Genomic DNA, 12373 nt, shown 5'->3' on the forward strand with positions numbered 1-12373 from the left:
AAACACTACTCTAAAGTGAAGTGACATGTTTTAATATCATAATATGTGAGAATATAAAAGTATTTATGTGTGGATTATTTACAATGGAAAAATGAATATTATCTATTGGGGGAACCTGCCCCCAATATTCCAACATAGGTTCTTTCTATTTTCCCTAAGTGTTGACTGGTCTGAGAAATAAAGAGAAGGAATACAAAGAGAGGAATTTTACAGCTGGGCCTCTGGGGGTGACATCACATATTGGTAGGACTGTGATGCCCACCAGAGCCACAAAACCAGCAAGTTTTTATTAAGGATTTCAAAAGGGGAAGGGGTGTACGAACAGGGAGTAGTTCACAAAGATCACATGCTTCAAAGGGCAAAAGGGAGAACAAAGATCACGTGCTTCTGAGGAAACAAGGCACAGACAAAAGCAAAGATCACAATGCAAACGGCAAAATTAGAATTACTGATGCGGATCTATGTTTAGCTGTGCATGTATTGACTTGATAAACATCTTAAACAACAGAAAACAGGATTCGAGAGCAGAGAACTGGTCTGACCTCAAATTTACCAGGGTGGGGTTTCTTCCCCACCCTAATAAGCCTGAGGATACTGCAGGAGATCAGGGTATATTTCAGTATTTCAGTCCTTATTTCAACCGCATAAAACAGACACTCCCAGAGCAGCCTTTATAGACTTCCCCCAAGGAATGCATTCCTTTCCCAAGGTCTTAATTATTAATATTCCTTGCAAGGAAAAGAATTCAGCAATATCTTCCCTACTTGCATGTCCATTTATAGGCTCTGCAAGAGGGAAAATATAGCTGTATTCTGCCTGACCCCACAGGCAGTCAGACCTTATAGTTGTCTTCCCTTGTTCCCTGGAAATTGCTGTTATTCCTTTCTTTTGCAAGGTGCACTGATTTCATATTGTTCAAACACACATGTTTTACAATCAATTTGTACAGTTTAACACAATAGTGGTCCTGAGGTGACATACTTTCTCAGCTTATGAAGATAACAGGATTAAGAGATTAAAGTAAGACAGGCATAAGAAATTATAAAAGTATTAATTTTGGGAACTGATATGTGTCCATATTAAAATGAAATCTTCACAATTTGTGTTTCTCTGCTGCGGCTCCAGTTGGTCCCTCAGTTCGGGGTCCCTGACTTCCTGTAACAATTATCTGTTCATATTTCATTTTATTAATATAATTGATTAGAATAATGGCATAGAAATAGCAAAAGTCGAATATTTGGTTTTAAGAAAATATGGTGATATAAGGGAATGAATATTAATCTCTAGAGTGGAAGTCTGTAGCATTCTAGAAATTACCCTGTTTTATAGGCTTTAGTGTGAAAGTTATCATTAACTATGCAAATTGAAAAGAATCACTAATGGACTCTATACAAATAAAGTGTTAAAATGAATTTATTGGATCAATAGGAGTTTCCCAGTAGGAATGCTGAGAGATTTAATACATTAGACTCCATTTTGTTTAGATTAACAGTTAAAACAACTTTAAATTTTTTTATTAAATTATGTTTTTGCAACCATTGAAGTACAAACAAAAAAAGAAAAAATTAGTTATATGTTAATAACTTTTTAAAATTCATCAGTACAAATAAGTTATAGAATTATAAAGGAACATAGAAATCTCATGATGATTAAAATAACATTCAATCTGGAAGGTACAAGACTTTTACCATCATCATTTGGTATTTAGGGTCAATTTAGGGTCTGTGCTTTAGGGACTGAATTGGATGATGGTAATAAGGTATAATATATGGTCTGTGCCAATCTTATAAATGGCAAGAAAAGAATAAAATTATGGTTTTACTGTTTGTATTTATTTATCTATTTATTTATTTCAATAAATGCCCTTTAGTAGATATTTTTACATCTGGAGACATTCTTACATCTGGAAGAGGACAGCGTGACAGTACCCTATTTTAATCTTATGAAAATCTTGGGATACATCTTTTTTGCTCAACCCTATGGTTTTTCTGCCTTATTTTTTTCTTCAGGGGCATAGTGGACTCTGGTGATGAATTTGGTGTCAGGTCCAGAACATGTTGTCTGTATGCCTCTTACAACAATGATTTTCTTCCACCTTGTAATATACTTATCTGAAATCAGCCTCATCAGAAAGTACATAGGGAAACTATCGTGACTCTATTTCTCCAGGTGGAAACTGTGCTAAGGGAACTATAGCAAAAAAGAAAATTCCTACTTCCTTTACTATAATCCTCTTGAGGGCATTTTTATATTCCCTATGATATCTCATATGTCTTGTATACAGTAGTTCAGCTATAAGGTGATGAACGAATAATATAAAGAATAAAGCAACAATAAGAAATAATGTACAGAGCATTTATTCATAATTTGATACTGATATTGATAACAGAGGAAGTGAAATTATTCAAAGAGCTCAATCATAAAGCTAATGGCTCACTTGCAAGCTGGGAATCAAAAAAAATGTAAGTCCTAGAATATTCATATCAAGAAGATCTTCCAAGAATAAGCCAGGAATGCAATTAGGAGCTGACTCATGGATGACAATGGTTGATGAGTCACAAAGAAAGTTTGAAAAAGCAATGATGTCCCTGGAGACACATAGAAAGAATTGGAACTAGACTGTCAAGATCATGTATATTAACAAGCTAGTAGAAGGCGGGAAACTTTGGTCTCTATGAAGATGTGCACAAAAGTCCCGGAACACGGTACTTCTGTGTTCGAATTGTGCTACTCTAAATTATATAAAATATACTCTGTAATGTAGTAAAGAAAGATTTCTTTAAGCCAATGTCTTACATTTTATAGACATTTTACTTGCTACTGCCAACTTAAGTGACTCAAGTATAGTTCTGTTGATTTATCTCCTAATGAACAACTGCTAATGAATGACTTACCAATTCCTAAGGAATATCTCTTAGGATGGGCTTTCTGAGCGCAGGGCCCTGGATCTCAAGTACCAAGTGAAGTTCTAGCATATAGGAAGTATTAAATGCAAGACTGAGTATCCCTTATCCAAAATGCTTGAGGCCAGAAATGTTTCAGATTTTTGATTTTTTCAGATTTTGGAATATTTGCAGAATACACACTGGCTGATCATTCCTAATCAGAAAATCCAAAATCTGAAATGCTCCAATGAGCATTCCTTTTGAGCATCATATAGGTGCCCCCAAAGTTTCAAATTTTGAAACATTTCAGATTTGGGATTTTCTGATTAGGGATGCTCAACCTGCACATTTGTCTTGAAAAATAAATAATGAATGAACCTCCAACTTTTAAAATGAATTCTTGTTCCCAATGTCTTTGCTAACATCAGTCTCTCATTCTGTCTATGTCCACAAGTTGAATTTTTAAACCATGCTTCAAGGATCGGGTCAAACTCCACTCCCGTCATAAAGCTTCCTTAAGCCTTATAGCAGAAATTAGTGCTTCCTCTATGTGCCCATAATTTAATTCATTTCTCAGATGCACTTACTATATTCTACCCTGCATTATAGTTGATTGTGAGTATATCTTTTTACCCAACTAGATATTGGTTTTTAAGGACAAAGACCTTGACTTATTTATCTTCAGAGTGCCTAGAATTCCTACCCTAATATGTTGCTTCAGGTTATTAAATAAAATTGAATATGAAATTATTTAATCATATTTTTTCAAGGTCCTTTTACTAGGCTAAAATGGAACTAAGGAAAATGTAGCTAGTGTCTGCAAATTTCTCATTGTTGAACTTAGTCTGAATCTCAGAATAGTGGCATTATAAGCTTTCAAATTAGAGTAAATGAAAAGTAGATTAGACCAAGCGCATAAGAACACAGTGTACAGAACAGCTGTACTGTGTCCTCAACGGAATAAACTAAATCATAATTACAGATATGTTTCATCTTTCTTGCCTTTATACTCTTTTGAAGATGCTCTCAACTTTAGTGCTTTGGGGATTTATTTGTCACTATAAGTCTGAAATTAGTTTGATTAGTTTTGCTGATATCTATCATTTCAAAATGTCTGAAATCTGCCTTAAAAAGTAAGCTGGCAAAAATCTTATGGCAGTGCTTAGTAAGGTTCCCACATAGAAGTGGCTGAGTTTGTAAATGAGTCATAATAATTCAGTATCAAAAAGTTAATTTAAGACAAATTATTCTCTTGGATATAAGGAGGACTGCTTTCTTTATTCTTAAAATTTTCTCCTTATTTCTTGATGCTATTTTACTCTTCTCTTCTGATTTTCCATATATGTTCTCAGATTTTATCATCCCTGTCTTCTGCTCAATCTGGGTTTGTTTAAAGATGTTTTTATTAAGCTCGTACTCTGTGTATAGCACTTTTCTATGCATGAAAAACATGACAGCCGAGAGATTTATTTGAACTTAGTAAATTTGATGAAGCTAATGCTCAATGCTGTACCAGGAACCATGTTATTTTCTCAGACTATAAAGATAAGTAAGACAGAGTTTCTACCCCTGAATAGATTATGGTAGATAGCTAGAGAGAACAATCTTTGAACAATGCTTTTTTGTGGTTGTGATAGGGTAATGTATAAAGGGCTATGAAAACTACATTGAGAGAGAAGTTAGTTGTCCAAGGGAATTTATTAAAAAGCCTCAGAACTGATAATAAGGGAATTCAAGGAAGAGGGGAAATGTAGAGAAAATGTGTATGTAGGGAATATTACAAATCTGTTTCCTGGAAAGCAGGATGCCTTCATTTAGAAGTATTAGTCAAGATTAACTGCTCTTTAAATTGAGAGATTACATCCTTCCCTGTTTATCATTATAGGGTCAGCTTTCACTGGCCTGAGTCCACATTTTAGGCTCAACTGTATACAAATAATTTTTCAGTGTACTGAAAGTAGGATTAATGAAACCAGTCTGGAGAGCAGTCACAGAATGAGAATAGCTCTTTCCCATAGTATCACTATGTGACTAACTGATTGTTCTGATGTGTTACAGAAAACACTGTAAACAGTTAACCAGGAGAAAACTTTGCTACCTTTCTACTTTATCTAATCTTTACCCCAGTTTCTCTACCTGTCAAGTTCCTATGCTTGCCTCAAATGTACATATTTTTAATCTGAAATGTGAAAAGTATTTATAACTGGTGTGATATCAATGTTCTATTATACATCCATGTATTAATGTCTTTAATTTTACCATAAAATTAAATGAAGTTCCTCAATAACAGAACAGTGAACCTAACTGGCCCCATTTTAGTCTAATTCATTCCTGCACAGGTATTTATCATGACATTTACTCTACACTCAACCTACATGAAGATCAAAATAGTCACTTTTACGAGAGATTTGCATCCAGTAATCTTTCTCACCCGTGTAATTAGAATGGATATGGCTTAATATAGAGCTTTCGAGCAGATTTTTTAAAATATCATTATACTTTAAATATAGTTGAGAGGGTAAAATGAAGAATGTACAGTTAATATTTTCCTATACAGACATGGACACAGCTCATAATGTTGAAGGATACCTCTGTTGCTGATACATCTCTTTATTTTCAGGAGAATGTTGAAGGAGGAGACTGTAGTCGTTGCAAATCCAGCTTCTTCAATTTGCAAGAGGATAATTGGAAAGGCTGCGATGAGTGTTTCTGTTCAGGTGTTTCAAACAGATGTCAGAGTTCCTACTGGACCTATGGCAAAGTAAGCAAGCACCATTTGGTTCTGTTTGCTGCCCCATCAGCCTTCTTTGTTGCTTTCATTGTGGTTCCTTTGTAAGAAATTTTTACATACTTTTTTCTGATAGTGAACTTCTACATGAAGTTACATGAAGAAGTAATGGAATTTTCTTCAAATGCTATTCTGTATTTTTGCTCAAAGCCTTTGAGGTTGTATGTGTAATATTGTGTAGACTGGAATTTCTTAGAATAGGTAGACATTGTCTTTTTAGTGTTCATGATTACTCTATGAAACAGTAATGCAATTAAGGTTTGAACTCCAAGGGTGCATGATTTAAGAGAGAAAACACGACATTGTGATATGAATTATAGTTTCCATTTACTAGTATGTTTGTATGCAAGTTGAGAAAAACTCTTTATCATCTATATACATAATACATATTATCCACCAACCCTTTAGTTACTATTTGATGTTGCCTAGGCTCTTTCATTATTAAAAGGGGACATTAAATATAGACAATACCTTCATTCTGAGTTGGCTTGAAAAACTATTAAACTATTTAATAGCAACTGAAATTTTCTTTCTTTCTTTCTTTTTTTTTTTTTTTGAGATGGAGTCGTGCTCTGTTGCCCAGGCTGGAGTGCAGTGGCGCAATCTCGGCTCACTGCAAGCTCTAGTTCCCGGGTTCACACCATTCTCCTGCCTCAGCCTCCCAAAAAGCTGGGACTACAGGCGCCCGCCACCACGCCCGGCTAATTTTTTGTATGTTTTAGTAGAGACGGGGTTTCACCATGTTAGCCAGGATGGTCTCCATCTCCTGACCTCGTGATCCACCTGCCTCGGACTCCCAAAGTACTGGGATTACAGGTGTGAGCCACCGTGCCCGGCCTAAAAATTTTCTTTGTTTAACATGAATGTCTTTACTTTTCTGACTTCATTGCCTACACTACTTACTGCCTTTTCAACTCTGTGCAGACAGCATGTCGTCTCCCTATACAGAAGAGTGTCAGAGGAAAATGGGGCTTTCTGGGAATTTTACACAGCCTATGTGGCTGGACTTAAGAGTGTAGAATGGTAGGAAATGGGCTAGAGAGAGAGAGAAATCTAGAGAGGGGAATGAGAAGCTAGAACTTATAGGGTTGAATATGTTAAGAATTTGAGATATTTTACTTGGAGTGTCATTGAAGAATTTTAAGCTAAGGACTGACATTATCAGAGTTGTGTTTTATAAAGACTGCTATTTAGATAAACTATTTCCTAAACACTTCTTCCTTTCAACTTTAATCAGCGGACTAATCCTGAACAGAGCTATCAAATATTTTCTCTGCCTGCAGTGCTTTTAAGTCAAACCTCATATTATGAAATATTATCTATACTTTATCAACTATATTGCTTTCAGAGCAGACTTCAAAGAATCAAGCACAGATGGACATCTAGTCTAACTTCCTCATTTTGTTTACAAAGTCCCACCCCACCCTCCAGACTACTCCACTGACAGATCAAAATTTCATAGCCAGCCAAAGGGCAGAGCTGGTACTCAAGCTTTGATCATCAGATGCTAGAGACACAGAATCCCACTCAACTGTCTTAGAATGCCTCAAGGGTGACGTTAGAAAGGGAAGAAGAGCAAGGAATATATTACTTATTGTCCAGTAAGTCAACAGGTTGTACCTGGTTTCTATTTCTCATTTAACCAAAGAAATCTCAGTGATTTCACAGCTTTGGGATAAGCAGAGTCAAATAATCTATGAAGAAAGTTTTAAAAATATTTCATCCACATAGAGTCACCCTTAGCATTCTGCTTCCCATCACCCACAACATGAAGCAGCTCATGCATGTCTAGTAGGTTCCTGATAGCTTGTACCCTAAGCCCTCAGTAATCAGTGTTTTGTCCTGACTGGGTAGGATGCTTTAAATTAGACATGTAGCTGTGGGCCTGAACTTGGCTGGAGCATAAAGATGTAAAAACAAATCATTATGCATTCCCTGATTCCTCCTTTAAGGTTCCTTCCATTTCTGGGTCAGGGATCTAAGCTGTGGGTCCCCACAGAACTTCTGACCCTGTTTGAAGGAATACATACAGTATTGCGAGGTGTTGTCATAGTAACAGGCCGGTGGGTTCAAATATCCTTAAGCCTCAAAGTAGAAATTTTTCTAAAAGCAACAAGAAATTACTAGTGGAGTAAAAAATATGGAACTGAAAGTCCAACTGTTTGATTAAGTGTATGTTATAACCGTTGTATGACTTTGAGTGAGTTTCTATGTTTAAGAAAGTGGTATTTGGAACGACAATCTTTTAAAAAGCGTAAGTTCAATGAAAACAGATTATTATAGAATAACTTGGAAACTCCTAGAAACATCGAGGAAAAAAATAAACAATGGAAACCTACATGAGTACATATGTCTAATGATATTCATAATGCTCATGTTTTTTTTAAATGTTTGTAGTTTTGTGTTTTTTTTTTTTTAATTTCCAAAAGTAGACATGACCAGGAACATGAAAGAAAATGAAGCTTAGAGATATTTTTTTTTAAATTAATGATGACGTGTGTTTTCTCTAAGATACAAGATATGAGTGGCTGGTATCTGACTGACCTTTCTGGCCGCATTCGAGTGGCTCCCCAGCAGGACGACTCGGACTCACCTCAGCAGATCAGCATCAGTAACGCGGAGGCCCGGCAAGCCCTGCCGCACAGCTACTACTGGAGCGCACCGGCTCCCTATCTGGGAAACAAAGTAAGTCCACGCTTGATTCCCACTATTCTGCTTTAACTGACTGATGGTGAGAATGGGTTTTAGTTGGTAATTCTTTTAGAGAAAAACAAAATTAAATACACACTGGGTTGGATTGCCAGAACCAGCTAAATCACATTGAGGTGGGCGTCGCTTCCATGTTGCACAAGACCTTAACCAGCCACGACATCCCTAATATGCAACTTTGTATAGTTGATGTTCTGTGTAAACTTTTTGAATGGGCAAATAAATTAATGAAGCCTCTAGGGTATTTTGTAAAGCAAATTACAGCTATTGGAAGAAACTGTGTTGTGCTTATGTGAAAAGAACTGTTTTCTGGAGTTGTTTATGGTGGGATACTTATTGAAGATTTTCTCATCTGTTTCTATTCCATTACAAAACTGATACTCAAGAGATTTACTTTTCCTTCTACCTGATATGAATGTTAATTGGAAAAGAAATGTATTACATAACTAATTAAATGCTTGCCATGAGGCTTATGTAAACAACATATTTCCTGGAGCTCAGACAGAAACTACCCTAAAAGTGCCAGATTGGAAGCACATGTTTGTTTTAAAGCCCACACATACGTAAAAACATACACAGATAAACAAATGTAGCAGTCTCAGACATACAGGCTTATTTTTTTCTGTTGTGGATTATGTCTATCTAGGTAGATATCCTGGGGTTTAGAATTTTAGTTTATGTTGCCTAATACTTCGTTGGAAATAAAATTTGGTGACTTCTTTATAAACGTGAATACTTGCTTGTTGTGTGAAAGTTAATACCTTCTCAGCTGATAGTTAAAATACCTGATCACACCAGAAGCTGTGATGGGAAAATCCCTTCGTGAATTGATGCTGTTTAAGCCTAGTTTACACCTAACAAAATATAGCATTATTTATGAAGAAATCGTCATTGATTAAGCAAATAAAAGTATGTTTATAGTCAGTGGTTTTCTTGCATGGCATGTGAGTATTGAAAGAAAAACTTAGTATCTCATATGCTACTCAGTGAATGGGAACTTGTGGTGTTGGATGGTTGAAATATTTTTAATTCATGGCCGTTTTCTTTTTTTTTTTTTAATTTATTTATTATTATTATACTTTAAGTTGTAGGGTACATGTGCATAACGTGCAGGTTTGTTACATATGTATACTTGTGCCATGTTGGTGTGCTTCACCCATCAACTCGTCATTTACATCAGGTATAACTCCCAATGCAATCCCTCCCCCCTCCCCCCTCCCCATGATAGGCCCCGGTGTGTGATGTTCCCCTTCCTGAGTCCAAGTGATCTCATTGTTCAGTTCCCACCTATGAGTGAGAACATGCGGTGTTTGGTTTTCTGTTCTTGTGATAGTTTGCTAAGAATGATGGTTTCCAGCTGCATCCATGTCCCTACAAAGGACAAAAACTCATCCTTTTTGATGGCTGCATAGTATTCCATGGTGTATATGTGCCACATTTTCTTAATCCAATCTGTCACTGATGGACATTTGGGTTGATTCCAAGTCTTTGCTATTGTGAATAGTGCTGCAATAAACATACGTGTGCATGTGTCTTTATAGCAGCATAATTTATAATCCTTTGGGTATATACCCAGTAATGGGATGGCTGGGTCATATGGTACATCTAGTTCTAGATCCTTGAGGAATAGCCATACTGTTTTCCATAATGGTTGAACTAGTTTACAATCCCACCAACAGTGTAAAAGTGTTCCTATTTTTCCACATCCTCTCCAGCACCTGTTGTTTCCTGACTTTTTAATGATCGCCATTCTAACTGGTGTGAGATGGTATCTCATTGTGGTTTTGATTTGCATTCTCTGATGGCCAGTGATGATGAGCATTTTTTCATGTGTCTGTTGGCTGTATGAATTCTTTTGAGAAATGTCTGTTCATATCCTTTGCCCACTTTTTGATGGGGTTGTTTGTTTTTTTCTTGTAAATTTGTTTGAGTTCTTTGTAGGTTCTGGATATTAGCCGTTTGTCAGATGAGTAGATTGCAAAAATTTTCTCCCATTCTGTAGGTAGCCTATTCAATCTGATGGTAGTTTCTTTTGCTGTGCAGAAGCTTTATAGTTTAATGAGATCCCATTTGTCAATTTTGGCTTTTGCTGCCATTGCTTTTGGTGTTTTAGACATGAAGTCTTTGCCCATGCCTATGTCCTGAATGGTACTACCTAGATTTTCCTCTAGGATTTTTATGGTATTAGGTCTAACATTTAAGTCTCTAATCCATCTTGAATTAATTTTCGTATAAGGAGTAAGGAAAGGATCCAGTTTCAGCTTTCTACTTATGGCTAGCCAATTTTCCCAGCACCATTTATTAAATAGGGAATCCTTTCCCCATTTCTTGTTTCTCTCAGGTTTGTCAAAGATCAGATGGCTGTAGATGTGTGGTATTATTTCTGAGGACTCTGTTCTGTTCCATTGGTCTATATCTCTGTTTAGGTACCAGTACCATGCTGTTTTGGTTACTGTAGCCTTGTAGTATAGTTTGAAGTCAGGTAGCATGATGCCTCCAGCTTTGTTCTTTTGACTTAGGATTGTCTTGGAGATGCGGGCTCTTTTTTGGTTCCATATGAACTTTAAAGCAGTTTTTTCCAATTCTGTGAAGAAACTCATTGGTAGCTTGATGGGGATGGCATTGAATCTATAAATTAACTTGGGCAGTATGGCCATTTTCACAATATTGATTCTTCCTATCCATGAGCATGGTATGTTCTTCCATTTGTTTGTGTCCTCTTTTATTTCAGTGAGCAGTGGTTTGTAGTTCTCCTTGAAGAGGTCCTTTACATCCCTTGTAAGTTGGATTCCTAGGTATTTGATTCTCTTTGAAGCAATTGTGAATGGAAGTTCATTCCTGATTTGGCTCTCTGTTTGTCTGTTACTGGTGTATAAGAATGCTTGTGATTTTTGCACATTAATTTTGTATCCTGAGACTTTGCTGAAGTTGCTTATCAGCTTAAGGAGATTTTGGGCTGAGACAATGGGGTTTTCTAAATATACAATCATGTCATCTGCAAACAGGGACAATTTAACTTCTTCTTTTCCTAACTGAATACCCTTGATTTCTTTCTCTTGCCTGATTGCCCTAGCCAGAACTTCCAACACTATGTTGAATAGGAGTGGTGAGAGAGGGCATCCCTGTCTTGTGCCAGTTTTCAAAGGGAATTTTTCCAGATTTTGCCCATTCAGTATGATATTGGCTGTGGGTTTGTCATAAATAGCTCTTATTATTTTGAGGTACGTTCCATCAATACCGAATTTATTGAGCGTTTTTAGCATGAAGGGCTGTTGAATTTTGTCAAAAGCCTTTTCTGCATCTATTGAAATAATCATGTGGTTCTTGTCTTTGGTTCTGTTTATATGCTGGATTATGTTTATTGATTTGCGAATGTTGAACCAGCCTTGCATCCCAGGGATGAAGCCCACTTGATCATGGTGGATAAGCTTTTTGATGTGTTGCTGAATCCGGTTTGCCAGTATTTTATTGAGGATTTTTGCATCGATGTTCATCAGGGATATTGGTCTAAAATTCTCTTTTTTTGTTGTGTCTCTGCCAGGCTTTGGTATCAGGATGATGTTGGCCTCATAAAATGAGTTAGGGAGGATTCCCTCTTTTTCTATTGATTGGAATAGTTTCAGAAGGAATGGTACCAACTCCTCCTCGTACCTCTGGTAGAATTCAGCTGTGAATCCATCTGGTCCTGGACTTTTTTTGGTTGGTAGGCTATTAATTATTGCCTCAATTTCAGAGCCGGCTATTGGTCTATTCAGGGATTCAACTTCTTCCTAGTTTAATCTTGGAAGAGTGTAAGTGTCCAGGAAATTATCCATTTCTTCTAGATTTTCCAGTTTATTTGCGTAGAGGTGTTTATAGTATTCTCTGATGGTAGTTTGTATTTCTGTGGGGTCGGTGGTGATATCCCCTTTATCATTTTTAATTGCGTCGATTTGATTCTTCTCTCTTTTCTTCTTTATTAGTCTCGCTAGTGGTCTGTCAATTTTGTTGA

General features: G+C 36.5%; 1 protein-coding gene across 7 annotated transcripts in view; it reads left to right on the forward strand.

Annotated features, from left to right (window-relative positions):
- LOC105465590 (laminin subunit alpha 2) overlaps positions 1 to 12373 on the forward strand; it is a 628094-nt gene that overhangs the window by 281056 nt on the left and 334665 nt on the right. For all 7 annotated transcript variants that reach the window (XM_071096438.1, XM_071096439.1, XM_071096441.1 and 4 more), the window contains exons 11-12: positions 5506 to 5646; positions 8185 to 8358. In XM_071096438.1, coding sequence (XP_070952539.1) covers positions 5506 to 5646; positions 8185 to 8358 — 315 coding nt within the window. The remainder of the gene's footprint in view (positions 1 to 5505; positions 5647 to 8184; positions 8359 to 12373) is intronic.

Source organism: Macaca nemestrina, chromosome 5 (genome assembly GCF_043159975.1).
Source record: "Macaca nemestrina isolate mMacNem1 chromosome 5, mMacNem.hap1, whole genome shotgun sequence".
NCBI lineage: Eukaryota > Metazoa > Chordata > Mammalia > Primates > Cercopithecidae > Macaca > Macaca nemestrina.